Source organism: Desmodus rotundus, chromosome 4, assembly GCF_022682495.2.
Source record: "Desmodus rotundus isolate HL8 chromosome 4, HLdesRot8A.1, whole genome shotgun sequence".
Lineage (NCBI taxonomy): Eukaryota > Metazoa > Chordata > Mammalia > Chiroptera > Phyllostomidae > Desmodus > Desmodus rotundus.
In genome coordinates this window covers 139,052,472-139,072,048 of record NC_071390.1, presented here as the reverse complement: position 1 = coordinate 139,072,048, position 19,577 = coordinate 139,052,472, and the positions used below count along the sequence as shown (strand labels likewise).

Here is a 19,577-nt window from a genome sequence, read left to right as displayed (position 1 = left end):
TTTCTTTTTGGCACAATTTATTTTGTAGGTGTGGCTTGGAAGCTAAATTCATGAAAACTACCCTTACCTGATAGGTGAAGAGTGTTTGTACTATTCAAGGAACTGAAAATATATTCCGTGAAATAGTCTGGGGAAGGTAAGTTTCTTGGCCCCAGACAAACACCTTGAAGAGACAAAGCAATGATTGTCGCCGCCAGCCGAGGAAGCGTGTTTTCATCAGCACCCTCACTGCTTAGTATTCCAGACATTTTCTGCAGCATTTTTGTTTCCATACACTAAAATCAGACACAGGGTGAGAAGAAAATTTTAACCTCTGAAGTTATTAGGATTAAAACATCTCCAGGATTACCCCAAGGACAAGGAATAGCTCTTCATCAAAGAGGATTAAATTGTTTATGGGAATATGGCTATCATCGTTCTCTCATCTGAGATACCTCTATTTGGAAAATACTTGTTTTATCTGCCACATCCCTTAAAGATATATTTTTCTCCAAGGAGTTCCCTTATTTCAACTGTTTACATCCTTTTATTTGGTGGATTATTTCTCTCCAGCTTCAAGTACAGCCTGCAGTGATGACTTTCAAATCTACATTCCTGACCTTGACTTCACACTAGCTCTGCTGCCTCGTATCATCACAGAGCACATCCCCGTTCATGCCTGCTGACCACAAATCAAAGCTAGCATAGTGTCTGCGTTCCTTGAACTACCATTGGACATATGACATGGGACATTTTTCATGCATACAATAATTTTCCTCATTTAAATTAGGAGTATATGAAAAGTTTGGATTTTGCCTTAGATCCCAATAGTATCCCTATTTATTTATTTGAATATTTATTGAGCACCTACTATGTGCCAGGCACTGTGTTAGGTCCATTACATATATGTTGTGTTTTCATTCTCCTAGAACTCTACACAGCAGACACTCTTTTCACAGATCGCCTGGCCGATAAAGGACAGAGTCCCAATGTGCTCTCAGATCTGACTCCACAGCCTATGTTCAATTCTCTTCCTCATGTGTATGGAAATAGGTTGAAACCCAGGATGGTGATGGAGCTTCCATATCCTCAAAGCAAGTTCCTTAGCATAGGGCTTGAGATAGACAGCTAAGGCTTTAATATTATCTCTGCCATTTCTAATGGGGTGACCTTGGGCAAAATGATTATCTTTGTTAACCTTCCTATTCATTATCTGTTAAAAGGAACAATGCCACCCAACACAAAGACTATAAAGATTAGATGAGATAGGGCATGTAAAAAACCATACTAGAACCCTTGGCACACAGGACATAGTCAGCTAATCACAGCTGTTATTATCATTGTTACCAGTGTCTAGGATACGTCTCAGAGTAGGCTGGCAAGATCCAGATCAAGAATGGCCTCATATTTAGTGCTATGAAAAAAATTCCCTGAATACTCCAGGGGAACCACTGAATTACATTAACAAGAGAATTATACAATAAGGTATTTTATAGAAATATCATAGTGATGGCAAACTAGTGAGTAGGTGCACAGGGTCGAATTTAAGGGCAGGAAGTCTGGTTAAGAACTTACTGATTAATCCAAGATATTTCTTTATCAAAGATGGTAGAGCCAGAGACGAAGAAAGTACATGCATTTGAGGAATATTAAGAAGGTAGACTAAAAGGCCTGGAGAAAAATGTGAAGGACTGCAGAGTCAAAGATGACTCATGTTTCTGGTTTTGACAACCATACAAGGGTAATGCTATCCATTATCCCCACAATTTTTCCTAAATACCCAATATAGGTCTGCTGCTTTTCTAGGTACTGGAAATGCAAGTATGACAAAAGCCAGGAGCATTTCCTACCTGGGAGCTTAAAGTTTACTATTGTTAATAAAATGACATTGTAATCAAATATAAGATGACAACTGTAGCAATAGCTTTGAAGGGAGGCACATGGTACAATGAGGGTAAAAACAGACAGCCACTCTATTCAGTCAGGCAATCAAAGAAGGCTTCTTTGAGATTGTGATACACAGTCAGATCTGAAGGAGGTACAGGAAGGAATATTCCAGGTAAAAGGAACAATGTGGACAAAGCTTCTGGGCAGGAGGGAAGATGGCAAATATGAAGGGCTAGAAGGGGGGATATAGTTGGAGCAGTAGAGTGAGGGGAACATGGGGAAAGCTGAAGGTCTGTGGCAGACAATAGAGTTTGTCCCTTATCCTAACATCAACAAGAAGCCAAAGGATGATTCTGAGGAAGGCATGGAAATAGTGGTTACATGACTGGATTTGTGTTTTGATAAATCCATTCTAGCCACCTGGTAGAAAATAAAAAGACTGGAAAGAGACTCAGTGATTACTAGTTGTACAGTTAGAAGGCTATTACAATGGTCCAGGTAGAAGATTAGAAGGTAGTAGTAATGATAATGGAGAAAAGTCAACAGGTTAAAGAGATCTTTAAGAGGTAACAGCAGTAGGACTGGGAAATGGACTGGACGTAAAAGGGAAAGAAATTTAGAAAACTAAATTTCTAGTTGAGCAATTGACTGGATGGTGATGCTGTCCACTAACATATGGAGCAATACAAGAGGTCTCAATCTGGCCAGGATAATCTGTGCTCTTGCTTTTGGATATATTAAGTGTGAGTTACAATATCCTTTAAAAAAATAAAAGATGCTATGTAAGATACATAGGTCTGGAATCCAGAGGAGAGTTCTGGAATGGAGATACACTCTTGTGAGTCATCGGTGTGTACAGATGCCCTATCCTGGAGACTGCATATGGAGTGACAGGGGGCTGAGACAAGGCTTTTAGGAGCACTGATGCTTAAGAACTGCCCAGAGAAACTAGAGCCTGCACAGGTGAACATGGGGCCAGAGAGAGAAAGAAAGAAAGAAAACCAGGAATGTGCAGTGTTGTACAAGCCAAAATAGAGACTGTTTCAAGAGCTACATAAGCAACACCAAGGAAAGGAGATATTCAGGAATAAAGATAAGTCTTAGATTTTAATATTGAGCTTCAGATGCCAGGGAGAAATCCAAATGGATATTTCTGCCACATTGGTGCATACATGAGTCTATAGCTCAAAAGAAATATCTGGGCCTGCAGCAGAATTGGAAGCAGTCAGTATTTGGTTGTGCATGAGGCTGTGAGAGCGTATCACTCAGCAAGAGCATGTGGAGTGAGTAGAGGAAAATCAGATGGTGGGGCCATGGAGGACACAAGATTTAAGGGATGGCAGATCAAGTGCATGCTCCAGAGAACTTGATACAGAACACCTAGGCAAATGAGAAGAAAACCCAGGAGATATGGGTTGATGGAAATAGAAGAAAATATGATATACAGGATGACAGAAGTCAATGAATAAAAGACAGTTTCATGGAGGCAGGACAAAAGTGAGGGAGCACAAAGCAGAACATAGATTGAGAAACAAAATGTACGGAAATAAAGAATGAGAGAGAAGCTCAGCAATAAGAAGGAAAAGGGAGGTTCATCAAAATAGGAATCAAGAGATTATTGTGTCTGTGTTGCATTTTTGTGATATAGGACAAGGAGTGAAAAGTGCCAACTGGATTTTTTCTTAAGTTTGTAATTGCTGACCTTGGCAAGAACATATTCATAGCTGTGGTGGCAAGCAGACTGAAAGGCTGAGTCAGTAACCAAACTTTTGATAAATTCGAAGACGTAGCCAGAAGTTCCATGGATGAAAACAACAAGCTGAAATAACAGATAGTATGAATCTCATTGAGGTGTGTTTTTTCATGAAAGTTGTAAAGAGTAACAGTCTTGAAGTGACATTGAGGAGAAGGAATTCCAACCACTGTTTCTAGCCCTAAAGTCCTTAGGATGTGACCATGATGTGGGTCCTCCCTTATAAGAGGCAGAGCCAGTAGAGAGCTGTACAGATAGATCCCTGTTCATATCATGGAAACAGCAAACCATGGAAAGAAGAGAGACAGGTGTGAACATTAACATTAGTCCAGAAGATAAAATGGAGCATTTGGGTGAAAAAGAATGAAGAAATGGAGAGATGATTACCCTCTGGGCTACTAGGGAGAATGGCTGGATTAGAGTACTATGGTATAAAGTTGTTTCTCTTGGTGAGCTGGTTAAAACTCACCTGGAGCAGCTATTAGTGGCTTGACCTATGGAGATTGAGTCCTGTGCAGACCAAGACCTGGAAATGCTAGTAGTGGTGGGCCTGGCCTCCCAGCACCTTCTGTGATCCTCCAGCCTCTAGCTGGAGAAAGCAGCATCCTGCAATGAGGTGCCAACAGGCCTCCTGTAAAAGTCTGGATTGACTGACTTTCTAAAGGAATCCCAGCCCAGGTGAACGGGCTAAAGGACCCTTCACAGGAACTTCCATAGTGCTTTCCACCAGAAGATAATTGGTCTAAGCCCAGCAAAGGTTTGACTCAATAAGAGTTCAATTCTTCTTGACTGAATAGATGAATAAAATAGGTCTACACATAGTATTGAATTATTTTATTCTGTTCTAGGAATGTTTAATCTCCTGAACACTTGGAAACCCAGGTATATGCAGTATGTTTTGGACAACCAGAAATCTGCATTAAATATGTACATATGACCTGCTTTTTAAACTCTGGATTTCCATGTCCATTTAATCTGCATCAAAAGGCAGAAACAGATAAGAGAACTAAAATCCTAGTGGATAATCTGAACTGATTCTGTATTGTATAGATATTGCAGTGAAGATATTATATGTAGGAACACCTTCTTAGTTAATCAAAAATACTGAATTATATAAAGAAACCCTATTTTCTCAATTGGAAATAAAAACAAAAATATATGGCCAAATTTTGAGATTCATGAATTTGTTACTAAAGTGATGTTCACAAAGTCCTTAGTAAAATGTTTTTCCATTTGTTTGGCCAATAAGAAGAGAAATGAAACCTTTATAGCAAATTGGAGACATATTTGCTGGCCATTAAGCTGCAGCATGATTACACTGATACCTGTGAGCTCCTGAAAGACAGAGTTGAGGGCAAAAATCAAATTCACTTAGGCATGTTGCTACAGTCTGAATGTTTATGTCCCCCCAAACATTATGTTGAAATCCTAATACCCAAGGTGATGATAATAGGAGGGAGGTGATTGGGTCCTAAGGGTGGAGCCCTCACGAATGGGTTTAGTGCCTTTATAAAAGGGACCCCAGAGGCTCCCTGCCTCTTACATTACATGAGGATACAATGTGAAGATGGCATCTATGAACCAGAAAGACATCCGCACCAACCACTGAATCTGCCCAGCTCCTTGATCTTGAACTTCCCAACATCCAAAACTGTGAGAAACAAATCTCTGTTGTTTATAGCCATCCAGTTTATGGCACTTTTGTTATAACAGCTCTAATCAACTAGGACATGTGTCAATGAATATTTCAAGAGAAAAAAACATGTTTTCTCACACTTTGCAAAGTGTGGTGGTGGCTCCTCAACTAGTTCTCTCAGGAAATATGCTTTTAAAAGCTTTCTTATGATCAGAGAACTTTATCTGCTGAAACTTCATGCCACAAAGGGGAAAGCAAGAAGGTAGTTGGAAGGCCAGCTTTTGCTGGTATAGTAATGAAGGCAATAAGAGAGCAGGGGCCTGTTTCCTAACCGTAGAAATTGCAAAAGAAGAAAAGCTCTTGAAGAGACCCCTGAACATATGCAGCATGAATCAAAAGCCACAAAAAAGATATTGTCTCATGAATAATGCTTTTTGCAAGCTGCTTCTTTGATGAAAAAACTAACACATTCATCTCTCAAGCTGGTTCTGCCTTCCCCTTCTCTAGCAAGAAGGCAAGGTAAATAGACACAGCGCCCAGACCACTATGGGTCAGTCCTTGGAGACTGATCAAAAGTTGGAAGTCGCACTTACTTTCATGCTCAGTGTGTGTGTGTGGGGGGGGGGGTGCTCAGGAGAAGACAGCTGGCCTGTCACCTGGCCTGCCCACCCACCTATTGACCCACCCAATTTCTGGCTCAAACTCATCTTATAATAATTAGTCACTACATTTCCCATTTTAGACTCAACTTTTTAATTATGTCACTTAACATCCATATCTAAAAACTACAAATACCTACCTCTCTTAGAAGTCCTTGACTATCTTAGGGATAAATAATTGATGCAAAAAACGCTCCGAGACCATGTCTTTGTAGCAGAGCCAGTTAGCAATTTTGTCCTTCTTACCTGGCTTCTAGAAGTGCCAAAGTGCCGTCTGGTGAGTGCCAAGATATCTTCTGTCTCATTCCGTGAAAGGAAATAGGAGTCTTCATCCTGCCTGAGGCTGAGGAGGCTGTGTAGGTAAAATTTATACTCCCTGTTACTCATGTTGAGCTTTGAAGAACAGATCTCCTCCTGGTGAATGATGTAATAGAGGAGGAGAAGAGAAACTCTCTGGACCACTTCATCTCTGAGCTGATCTTCGAAGTCTCCTCCAGCAATTAGCAACAGAGCATCTGGTTCAAAGCACTGGGCAAAAGCAAAAAGCAAAAAACAAAGACAGAAACACAAGCAAAGCTTAACAAATACTCCTAGAACACTAACAACCACCGTTTCCACTGCTTATAACTGTGGCGATAGGAGGGGAAACTGGGCAGGCCCAATAGCCAGATTCAAATAAGAAAGTCATGGCCCTGACTGGTGTTGCTCAGTGGACTGAGCGTGGGCTGCGAACCAAATAAGAAAGTCATAGTTGAACTTTTATGCAACAATTATGCCCTCCAAGAAAGTTCTCATTCCCTAAGAGTGGTCCCGCTATGTCCAACTACAGAGACACGAGTTGTCCATTTGTTGCCTTGAATAAAACCAGCTGACTCTTTGGCTTTGAGAGCAATGGTCCATTGTATTTAGAATGAAATCCAAGTTCTTTACCAGTTTCTCTGTCTACCAGTTTCACCTGCCTAACCTGCTTTCCCTACCTCAACTTAGCTTCCGTCCACCATTCTTACCAAACTTCTGTCCCTGTGATTTTTCTGCCAATTCCACCAAGCTCTTTCCCACCATCTCTCAGGTCTTCTTGATCCCCTCACTTCTCTGATCTCAGTTTAAAGTGCCAGCCCCTCATGGATGCCTCCAGCACACACTGTCCAAAGTTGAAAGCCCCCACTGCCACCCCACGTTCTCCAGCACAGCGCTGTTCAATAGAAATAGAATGTAAGCCACAAATGTGAGCCATGCACATCATTTTAAATTTTCTAGTAGTCACATTTTAAACAATAAAAAGGAACTGGTGAAATTAATTTTAATAATATATTTTATTGAAACTTTTATGTGTAACACAATCATTTCAACATGTATTAATAATAAAGTTTTAAAAAATTATCAGTGAGCTATTTAATATTCTTTTTGTCATGCTAAATCCTTGAAATCTGGTGTGTATTCTAAACTGAGCAGCAAATCTCTGTTCAGACGAGCCACATTTCAAGTGCCCAAGAGCCGCATACAGCTAGTGGCAGATCTGGCACTCCCCATTTTTTATTTTCTTCACAGCACTAGGAATCTAAAATGACGTTGTCTATGGGTTTCCTTCCCTCTCTCTTTGACGACGGCCAGTCTGTTTAGGCTGGGTTTTGTCTGTTTTGTCAGTTCAGTCTTAGCATCTAGCACAATGAATGGCACCTGCGGGGTGTGAAAATGGAGTGCATGGATGCCATCTGCCTCTCTTTTAGCCGACCAAGGAGAATTGCTAAAAATGTTTCCACGATGCCGTATTCATTTCGTGGCCTATGGACAGACACCTTGCTTATCTAATCTGGCAAGAGAAGGTGTTCCAGGTAAGGCAGGGGAACATTGAGGAAAAGATAGAGACGAGTTGTTGAGGGAAGCTCTGCAGCAAAACAGGAGCTGCCATTGCTGCGAGACAGTCGGGGAGCTGCTGAGAATTCTCCCAGGATCCCAGAAGCAGCCCAGTACGGGGCACCACCCTCAGACTGAAGGCACCAAGAGATACAAGTCCTGAGCCCCAGAGGGAGTTGTCCCAATGTAGGACAGCTTATACCTTTTTTAAATTGAGGTATAATATGTAACATCATATTAGTTTCAGAGGTACAATATAATGATTCCATATGTGTGTGTGTGTGTGTGTGTGTTGTGTATCAAAATGATTACCATGGGAAATCTAGTTAACATCCATTACCACACATAGTTAAAATTTTTTTGTGTGATGAGACTTTTAAGATCTCCTTTGGCAACTTTCAAATACACAATACGGTAATATTAACTACAGTCACCATGCTGTACATCCCATCCCCAGGATTGATCTTAACTGGAAGTTCATACCATTAACCACCTTCATCCATTTTGCCCTCCTCCTCACTATAAGTACAGTATTATATTGCTACACCTTTTAACCTATTCTCTGACATGGCAGTCTCAGCGGTTCTAATTCACAGATTCTGTGCATCTCCCTGGGTAACATCTGATACAAAGTGTCTGAATCACAAAGACACAAGTCATCCATCTCTAAAGCAAAGCACTAACCACAACTTCACAAGCCACACAGACTCCAGTCTCTCCCCACTCAACTGCAAGGCACAAGCACTCAGCAAACAGAGGGGCAGACTTCCCAGCAAGACCAACTCTAAAGATGAATATTGAGCTTCACCACAGAAGCCACAGAAGCCTTTCAGTTTCCTAAGTAGCTTCCTAGAAATGTCCATGGTCTGGTTGCTGTTGGCGGGTATCACACCAGGACCCAAGAAGGTAAGTCAGTTGAAACAGGTAAAATAAAGCCATCATTTTTACCAAATAACCCTCTGAAACCAAAGTATTAGTAGTATTAGGTACCATTTATTGGAAGCTATGTGTCCAAGACAGTGCTAAGCTCTTATGTATTAGGCTTAGCACTGAGGAATCTTATGTATTCCTCAGTCTATAAATCTATTGTTTCTGGAAGAGGTGTCAGATAATGATTTTTTTAGATGATGGGAACCTTATTACATTATTTTAAATGAAAAAAACAAAATGTCCACAGCCTATGTACAAATCCACCAAATACTTCTGCATAATGTATTTAGAATACTGGTTACCCAATTATTTAATGCATAATGAATTAGTAGGTACATTTACATGCAGTATTCAAGGATTCTGCACAGAAACCAGTATAAATTATGTTTTCCTTCTGAGGGAGGTGTATACACACAGTATTTGTGTATACCTCTTGTGTATACCTAAGAGAGGGTAAGAAACATGCCTAAGGCCACACAGCTAATAGCATCTTCGCAGTCTTAATTCCTCTTCTACCAATGATAGATTTTACTGTGTTATTCCATTGTTTTGTGTCATGGAGAAGATAAGATGTTGGACCCACCTACATACTTGCTATGCAACCCCTCACCAGTAATTTTATCTCCCTTCTGTTTGGTGGGAAGAAAATTGATCAATGAAGAGGCTAGGGGATTGGTAAGGCTTAATATGTATTGATACAAATATGTTACATTTTTGCTCTGTCCCTCCACCTCCTAACCCCACCCCCACCCCATAGCTGTCATCTTGCTCACTATCCATGAGTCTGTCTCTATTTTGCTCGCTAGTTCAGTTTGTTCATTAGATTCCACATATGAGTGAAATCATATGGTATTTGTCTTTCTCTGGCTGGCATATTTCACTTAGTATGTTTTCCAGGTCCATCCATGCTGTCACAAGGGGTAAAGTTTTCTTCTGTTCTACAGCTGAGTAGTATTCCATTGTGTACATGTCCTGTAGTTGTTTTATCCACTCATCTATTGGTGGACACTTGGGCTGCTTCCATATCTTGGCAACTGTAAATAATGCTGCAATGAACATAGGGGTGCTTACGTTCTTTCAAATTAGTGTTTTGGGTTCCTTTGCATATATTACCAGAGGTGAGATTGCTGGGTCAAATGGCACATCATTTCTAATGGGCATGGGCACAGTGTGGTGATTGCAGGGAGGAGGGAGGTATAAGAGGCATATATGGTAATGGAAAAAATACAATAAACAATCTTTACCTTTTAAGGAATAAGAAACCAGGCAGTACTGTGTTCTGGTCTGAAACTGGTACAGATGATGCTGTAAATGTGGTTGTAATTTACTTTCAGTGGTATAAAGAAAAAAAAAATCACTTAGCCTAGAAAAAAAAATACTACAACCAGAGGGTTGAATGAAGTCATGTTCATAGACTTTCAAGTGCTGTTCAGGTTGACTGATGGGGCCAGGTAGGTAGGAAGAGGGGCATCAAGAACAAGAGGAATAGGACCTCCATGAGGCCCCCAGACCATGCACGTGTGGTCAGGGCTTGGCTGACAGCACACAGCAGTGTATGTGCCCACCCTTCATCCCATCTGAGGTGCCTGAGACCCCTGTCCATCGGTAGCTCCTCCTCAATACTCTTGCTGTGTGTCTTCCTAGGGTTGGACAGGGCACGGGGCAGCGGAGAAGAGTGTAAGGTCTGTAACCCTGCAGATGTTCTCTGCAGAAATGGTTTGTAAAAAGCATGCAACTTGGAAAATAAATTGGTTCCTGACTTTGAAAAGTTTGAAATAGTTGTGGAAGTAGCTCATTTTGTCTGAGAGATTTTGGTCATCTTGAATAAACAGATGTTACTTACCCCTTGCTTTAATATTTTGAGGCCTGCTGAAAGGAAGCTGGACTGTGAATCAAATGACTATGGGCTGAAAACTTTGTGCTCTTTTATGATATTTAAGTCTTAGACAAGTTCCCTTAATTCAGAAGGTAGTGGCTGGAGGAAAGAAGTCTATAGGGCACATCAGAAGAGCTGACATATGAAAATATGATTCTTCTCTGAGCATGGATGTGACAAAAGGCACTATGGGGAGGGAGTCATGAGGGGACGAGAATTTTCAGCTCATCGCCACAGTTTTAGCTAAAGTTTTTGCAGAGGGCCAGTTGAGTCTGGGAGAGGATGTTTGCAAAAACTTTGCAAACACTGGAACCCCATTCGCATCAAGATCTGTCCAAAGCCCTGACTCTTTGTTAAGAAGAATGAACTCATTCAGGAATAAGCCACTGATTTCTCTTTTAGTCTCGTTAGGTAGAGGCATAAGGTTTAAGGGGGGTAGGGGAAGCACAGATTCTGGGAATTAGTTTTAAAATTTTTATGACCTTTGGGAAAAGACTGGTTAAAATGTGAGACGCCCTCCTTACTAAGCTAAATGGACCACTCAGATATTGGGTAGTTTTCCACAGGCTTTAATTCAGCTTCATTCACTCTTTGCCTGCCAGGTGAGAGCCTCAAGGACAAAAGCTGCATGAAATTGCTCTTCTTCTACATGAATAAAGCAGTTGTGAAACCTGCAGGATAAACTTTAAGGGTTTTAGACCAAAAGATGTTTAGAATTTGACTTGGGATCATGAGTAAACCCACTGACCTCTTTTAAATTCTTAGCTTTTCATAAGGTGTTGGTTTTGGGGGGAATGGGGAGAGGGGTACTAACAATTGACCATAAAATACAAGGGGAAAATTGTATTCCAAGTTCCTCCCAAACAAAAATCAAGATGGATGTCAGCTGATGGCAGGCAGTAGCTTTTTGAGGGTCTGTTCTAGATTTAGTGGCATTTCTGACTGCCAAAAAGAAGTCTTAACTGAGAAGAGTTAAGATAAACTTGTTAGATAAACAAGATAAAGTTTGATGATTTTTGCACTTTTAGCTGGGCAGTTAGGACGAAGGGAGGGAGGGGTGTGAATTGGATGCAGAGCCTTAAAGCAGCGGTTCTCTTCCCTGAACTGGTCCGAGAATCGCCTGGAGATTTTGGTTAGAAACGCCAAACCCCTGGGAGAGTTGAGGGGGGCTGGCGGCCAGCAGGAGGGCGATGCTGACGAATGTCTCATTTCTCAGCAGCACTGCAGGTACCTTGCAAACACTGCTCCACAGTGTCCCTGGGACAGGAGGACTGGACATTTCCATGAGGTACAGGAAATATAAGGGGACAAGCTGTGTCCAAGCTCATTCAAACACAGCCACGTGGTTCTCACAGAAAGCAGCCTGAGGAAGGAATCTCCGCCCAGGTCGTGTATAGGAGGATGTTGAAGTTGTGCGACCTCTAACAGCTAGAAGGAGGCAGAACACTGCTGACTGACTCCAAACACAGCCAGGTTCTTTTCCTCCAATACAGCTGGAACCCACGTAGGGTAGTGGTTCTCATTATTACTGAAGTGCAATTTATTCTTTTGGAGATACTTAATCCCTCATTAAACTCATCAAAACTCCATTCTAACCCTTCTCATTAAGAAAAGGCCCCAGTCAGGCAAGACTACCCATTTTCAAAGGCTGCAGCTTGAATAAATTTACTTGTAAATGCACAGGGCTCTCAAATGCTTCAGATTGATTTTTAAAAGACCTCAGTTTTTACTGGGACCACAAATAAAATTTGGAACTCTTTTTCCCCCTCACTTTCTCTTTTTTCAGATATTTGGGGATATGAACTCACCCTTTTGTCCTCTTTTCACCACAAAATTTCTAATACAAATGCTGCCTCTCAGTGGACAAAACCCTCAAAAAGGCAAAAAAGATCCAATGACAACGGAAGCCCTGTGATTTGCACCGGGACATGGGTGTTTGTGAGATCAACAGGATGCCGTTTCTTTCTGAGTCTTTATGGATGACACGGGGAGGTGTCGTGGCTCCTAGCTTATGGTGTTTTGGGTAAACTCTAGTTCTCCGAGCAGGTTAATTTGAGATTTGCCTTTTTCCTTTTTTTTTAAACCTCAGTCTTTTCCAAAGAGAAAAAGAAATAGCAGCAGCAACAGGGCAAAACTATTAGAGACAGTGGTTCACTTCCTAGGAATAGAACTAATTCAAACAGAAGCTAACTTGGCCAGATTCTCAATAATGTCACAGAAACCAAAAAGTGCAAAACAACTCCTCCTCCCCCCCCTAAAAAAAATGAAGAACAATTTTGCATGTTTACATTCCCCCGAGCTAACCTAATATTCAGCCAGCCTTAATAAGGCACGTCTGTCATTAGAGAACATTTCCCTGAAGCAAATTCTCAGAGGACATTAATAAGATATGACTCCTAGTTATTTCCAGTGGGAAGTCTTATGTTGCTATATATATAAATTAATGTCATCACAGATGAGCTGCCTACTAGAACACATGTTTTCTGTGGGAACCCTTGGGAATAGCACTAATTATTGAATTATTTATTGTTTGCACAGAACAGAGAAATATTCTATGAGCAAGACCCTTCTGTTATGAAAAAAACAAAACACTTGGCCAGAAATGTTTCCCTTAGAACCAAGCAGGGTTGAGAAAGTCTGCCAAAATTTATTAAGGGGGCCACTTATTTCCTTCTCTTATTAGTTTTTTTGGCATCTGCATTTATTTACTTATTTGTGGGTTCACTCTGAACAGCCCTATTGGTCAGGGAAAGAGCAGCGAAGCGTCTGTCTGTGGACATTTAAAGACACGGGTCCTCACCTCTTGTGCTGCTCCTGGCAGCCCCCATGCTGCCACCCACCTGCCCGAGTACGGCATTTTGACCTCACGTCCATGCTGATTTTATATTAAAGTGGCCTGACGAAATTTTAAAAATTCTATCCTAGGCAAGTGTAATCTCAGTCTCTGGAAGAGGAAGGCCCCACAAGGGTATCTTGTGAAATCTGCCCTGATGACCCTGTTGTGCAGCCGGAGTCTGAGTCGCATGGCAGGCTAGGCACAGGCTGGGAGCCGGGACTCAGGAGCCCTGGGTCTCATTTTAGCTTCACCTATGGCACCTCCGTTCCCAACTCAGGTTTCTTATTTTTGAGAAGATGATTATCCACTTCGTTACCCACCATGCAAAATATTAGAAAATGCCATTGATAATTCAGGGGAAAGCACTTAAAAATTCAACATTAGACAAACATCCGATCACTGTTTTTATGCTTCCGAAACAGCATCTGTCTAACCTATCACGTGCAAGTTGACTGAAAACTCACAAAAGGGATTGGTAAATCTGTAAAGATTTACCAGTAAAGTTTGGTAAAGAAGAGAAAACTAAATTCACACTCACAAGTCAACACCTCCCAACCTGCAGAAGGTTTGTAGAAAGGCTTACAAAACGTTGCCATTTTAATAAAAAAGAAAATTCTCCCTGTCTTTAAGTGCTATACGCAGAATGCAGAATGACTTTTTGTCCCCCAGCTACGGGAGTTATTATGCCACAGTGCTCTGTGCACTTGGGTCCTGGAAGGTTCGCCTTTCTGTGCTTTACCAAAGTAAAAGGCTAGAGAATCCATGGCTCTCTTCTGAACTTGCCCTGGTACCTAATCCCATTCTATGGCACTAACCAGATTGCAGTCTCCTTGCATTCCATTTGTCCTCCGTGGGCAGCCAGTTTTCTGTAACAGTGTTTTGATGAGGCTTCTTGAGTGGTTCACGGGTGGGTGGTCGCCAGCAGAGAGAACTCGGAGTACTTCTGTCAGCTGGCCAGGACTCCAAGTGCTGCTGCTATCCTGGGTGGAAGATTTCTCTGTCTCAGTAGAAGGAAAAACGCTGAGAAGAAGGAACAATGGCAAACAGAATACCAAAAGCCTTGTCCAGAAGCACATTGCCACTCTTCCTTTACCTTGAGTCTTTGATGGAGCAGGTGGGTTAGTGTTCACGGTGTGAAATGGTAACCAGAGGAATTTCTGTGGTGAAGGGGGAAAATAAAGACTTTAATTACTGTGCCTGCAACATATTTGAAAGGGTTCATTAATTGGGTGGCTAAGCTGATTTGCAATGACAAGCTGCTTCTGAACAACAGGGAGTCTGTAGGTCCTTTATGACCCCAAATGGCCGGAAACTATCATGGTTGTAGACTTTCAGATCGTAGGAAAGCCAAGAATTTTGTTACATTGCCTCTCTCTGAACTAAACTTAGAGTCAAAAATTTAGGAGAATACATTTCTCTGTCCATCATGCTGGGGGTATGAGTCATGGGAGCCGGGACAGGAAATGTCCTCATTTTATCTCCGTGTCAAGTAAAACTCTCAGTGCTTTGTGGTCCCTATCACTGAAATAAGTACATAAAACAAAAGGGAAAATACATTTTAGTAAATTATTTACTAAATAATAATTTAGTAAATTATTAATTTAGTAAATGTTGAGTTAGAAGGTTCTAGACAAAGAAGGATACCAGAAAAAAAGAATAGTAACATTCGGAAAACACTGGTCAGTTTTTAGATTTTAGTTTATTAAAAGTACAAATGATATAGAGCCCTGGCCAGGTGGCTCAGTTGGAGTGTGATTCTGTAGACCAAAAAGGCACAGGTTCAATTCCTGGTCAGGGCATATACCTAGCTTGCAGGTTAGATTCCTGGTCGAGGGGCATACAGGAGGCAACCAATAGATGTTTCCCTTTTATCACATCTATGTTTCTCTCTCTCTCCTCTTCTCTCTCTTTTCCACCCCTTTCCTCTCTCCCTAAAATCAATAAAAACATATCCCCAGGTGAGAATTCTGAAAAAGAAAGAGAGAATTTCCAGACCTCATGAGCCATGATAAATCCATATATTCAGTGGTCATTAAAAGGATGGGGGGACAACTTTAGAGCTAATCAGCTCTCCAGAAAAAATGTATCTCTTCAAACAATTGCTTAAGAAATGCAAAATTTCAGAGTCTCAGCCCACACTTTACATCCACCAATAAATCCTACTTTCCTGTCAAAAAGGAGGAGGAGGAGAAGGAGAGGTAAAGGAGAAGAAGAAGGAGGAGAAGAAATGCAAAATGTTAACAGCATGTCAGATCATGGCCCAGAGATGAGCTAATAGTGGCTGTTGGGTAGGAAAAAACACACTGGGATTACTTTTATGGTTTTTTTTAAAGGCATTTAAGATTTTTGGGTTAGCATTTTAAGAATGGCAGAAGATGATACAAACATTTCAAAACCCAGTGCTTACCTTCAGAAGAAAGACAAATGATCATTTGTCTGGTGCTTTGCAGCCTTTTAAATCTCAGAGAGTATTTTGTGGTTGCAAAGTTCTCTGTTTTTAAAATTCCTTGACTGTGCACTGGAAGCTGGAACGGATTATTTCAGCCCAGCGAAGTTTTCAGTTGCTATGGAGAAAGCTACTCTGAAGGTAACAATGAAGGTGGATAAAAGTGAGAACTTTTGTCTGGCAAGTTTTCAGGGAAATCAAAAAAAAAAAGTGGTTCATGAACTCAACATTTTCCTATCAATAATTACCATTTTTTTAGAATCATCTACAGTTAATCGATTTTTTTAGAATTGCCCTTTTTTAAAAATTGCTGTTCAAGTACAGTTGTCTCCACTTTCACCCCATCAGGTACCCCCACCTCACCCATCCCCACTTCCCACCCTTGAACCTACCCCCCTTGGCTTTGACCATGTGTCCTTTATACATGTTCCTTGATGTACCTTCCCCTTTTTTCCCCCACCATCCCTCTCTCCCCTCCCCTCTGGTTACTCTTAGTCTGTTCTTTATTTCAATGTCTCTGGTTATATTTTGCTTGCTTGTTTGTGTTGTTGATTAGGTTCCACTTCTAGGTGAGATCATATGGGCCAAATGAATTTAAAGGATTTTACATTGCAGAATGGAAAGGGCCATTTAGTGTTAGATTTTCTTCTTTCCATTTGGTTTTGTGATAACTGTTTAATCCACACTCTAATCAAGGATTTGTTGAAAAAAATAGAATCTTTAGAACCTTATTTATTTTACAAGGTGCAGAGGTTTAATGTGGTTATAGCTTCAAATATATACATTTTCCTTTTAAAATTTTTTATTGTTATTCTATTACAGTTGTCCCAATTTCTCCCCCTTTGCCCTCCTCTGCTCAGCCCACCCCCCGCTCCCACAGTCAGTCCATACACTGTTGTCCATGTCCATGGGTCATTCATACACATTCTTTGAATAGTCTCTTCCCCTTCTTTCCACCACTATCCACCTCTCGCCTCCCCTCTGGTTGCTGTCAGTCTGTTCCATGTTTCCATGCCTCTGGTTATATTTTGCTTGTTAGTTTATTTTGTTCACTAGATTCCTCTCATAGGTGAGATTATATGGTATTCATCTTTTACTGACTGGCTTATTTCACTTAGAAAATATTTTCCAGTTCCATTCATGCTGTTGCAAAAGATAGGACTTCCTTCTTTCGTTTTGCTGCATAGTATTCCATTGTGCAAATGTACCACAGTTTTTTGATCCACTCATCTACTGATGAGCACTTAGGCTGTTTCCAGCACTTGGCTATTGTAAATAGTGCTTCTATGAACATACATGTTCATAAGTTCTTTTGAATTGGAGATTTGGGATTCTTAGGGTATGATCCCAGCAGTGGGATTGCTGGGTCAAAAGGCAGTTCCATTTTTAGTTTTCTGAGGAAATTCCATACTGTTTTCCATAGTGGCTGCACAAATCTGCATTCCCACCAATAGTACACTAGGGTTCCCTTTTCTCCACATTCTCACAAGCACTTCTTGTTTGTTGATTTACTAATGATGGCCATTTTGACCAGTGTGAGGTGATATCTCCTTGTGGTTTTAATTTGCATCTCTCTAATGGCTTAGTGATGTTGAGCAATGTTTCACATGTCTATGGGCCATTTGTACGTCCTCTTTGGAGAAGTATCTCTTGAGGTCCTTTGCCCATTTTTTAACTGGATTATTTGTCTTCCTGGTGTTTAATCAGATGAGTTCTTTAATATTTTGGAGATCAAACCCTTTTCTAATATTTCCTTGGCCAATATACAGTCAGTTCCCTTTTTATTTTGATGATGGTTTCTTTAGCAATGCAGAAGCTTTTAATATGATGTAGTCACATCTGTTTATCATTTACTTTTTTATTGCCTGTACCACAGTCCAGTTCTCCCAACATCATTATTGAAGATGTTATTTGTACTCTATTGTGTGCCCATGCCCCCTCTGTCAAATATTAATTTATCATAGAGACATAGGTTTATTTCTGGGCTCTCTGTTCTGTTCCATTGATCTATGTGTCTGTTCTTATGCCTGTACCAGAATGTTTTGATTACAGTAGTCTTGTAGTATGGTTTGATATCAGGTATTGTGATCCCTCCTATTTTGTTCTTCTTTCTTAAGATTGCTGAGGCTATTTGGGGTCTTTTTTGTTCCATATAAATTTTTGAAATATTTTTTCTAGATCTGTGAAATATGCCATTGGTATTTTAAGAGGAATTGCATCGAATCCATAGATTGCTTTGGATAGTATGGTCATTTTAATGATGTTAATTATTCCTATCCATGAACACAGTATATGCTTCCATTTATTTGAATCTTCTTAATTTCTTCTTTCAGTGTTCTTCTAATTTATTTGCATCTTCCTAATTTCTTCTTTCAGTGTTATAATTTTCTGAGTACAGGTCTTTTATCTCCTTGGTTAAATTATTCCGAGGTACTTTATTTTTCCTGTTGTTACGGTAAATGGGATTTTTTCCTAGTTTCTAATTCTGATATTTCATTGTTGGTGTAAAAATGCCCTCAATTTCTGAATATGGACATTGTATCCCAGTATTTTGCCAAAGTCACTTATTAGGTCAAGTAGTTTTTTGGTGGAGACTATATGGTTTTTTATGTACAGTATCATGTCATCTGCAAATAATGACAGTTTTCCTTCCTCCTTTCTCATTTGGATTTCTTTTACTTGTTTGATTGCTGTGACTAGAACTTCCAGGACTGTGTCAAATAAGAGAGGTGAAAGTGAACACCCATGTCTTGTCTCTGATCTTAGTGGGAAAGCTTTTGGTTTTTGCCCACTGAGTATGTATGAGGTTGCCAGTAGGTTTCTTGTACAGGGCCTTTATCATGTTGAGGTATGCAGCCTCTATTTCCACTCTGCTGCATGTTTTTATCACAAATGGGTGCCGGATGTTATCAAGTGCCTTTTCAGCATCTACTGATATGATTATGTGATATTTATCCTTCATTTTATTTGTGCCATACTACATTTTTGACTCACATATGTTGTACCATCCTTGCATGAATTCCACTTGATCATGGTGTATGATCTTTTTAATGTATTGTTGGATCTGGATTGCCAATATTTTGTTGAGGATTTTAGCATCTATGTTCATCAATAATATAGAAATGTAGTTTTCTTTCTTCATTGTGTCTTTACCTGGTCTTGGTGTCAGGATAATAATGGCCTCCTAAAAAGAGTTTGGGAGTTTTCTCTCCTCTTGAATTTTTTGGAATAGTTTGACAAGGATAGGAGTTAATTCTTCTTGAAATGTCTGGTAAAATTCACCTGTGAAGCCATCCAGTCCAGGGCTTTTGTGTGCCAGGAGTTTTTGATTACTGCTTTAATTTCACTAGTTATTATCAGTCTATTTAGTCTTTCTGCTTTTCTTGATTCAATTTTGGAAGATTGTAGTTTTTAGATATTTGTCTGTTTTTTCCTATTTATCCAATTTCTTGGCATATAGTTGTTCACAGTAATTTCTTACAATGTTTTGTATTTCTGTGGTATCAGGAGTAACTTCTCTTTCATTTCTGATTTTATTTATTTGGGTCCTCTCTATGTTTTTCTTGATGAGTCTGGTTAAAGGCTTATCAATTTTGTTTCTCTTTTCAAAGAATGAGCTCCTGTATTCATTGATTCTCTGAATTGTTTTTTAATCTTTATGTTATTTAATTATGCTCTGATCTTGATTATTTCCTTCCTTCTACTCACTCTGAGATTTTTG

At 40.2% G+C, this 19,577-nt stretch overlaps 1 protein-coding gene across 1 annotated transcript in view; it reads right to left on the bottom strand.

Moving 5' to 3' along the window:
• Positions 1 to 15,928, bottom strand: part of SLC39A12 (solute carrier family 39 member 12) — a 61,033-nt gene extending 45,105 nt beyond the window's left edge. The window contains exons 1-4 of the mRNA XM_024575836.3: positions 15,818 to 15,928; positions 14,226 to 14,567; positions 6,161 to 6,442; positions 68 to 275 (exon numbers count right to left, since the gene is read on the bottom strand). Of these exons, the coding sequence (XP_024431604.2) occupies positions 68 to 275; positions 6,161 to 6,442; positions 14,226 to 14,486 (751 nt within the window). The 5' untranslated portion in view covers positions 14,487 to 14,567; positions 15,818 to 15,928. The remainder of the gene's footprint in view (positions 1 to 67; positions 276 to 6,160; positions 6,443 to 14,225; positions 14,568 to 15,817) is intronic.
• Positions 15,929 to 19,577: the final 3,649 nt, after the last annotated feature.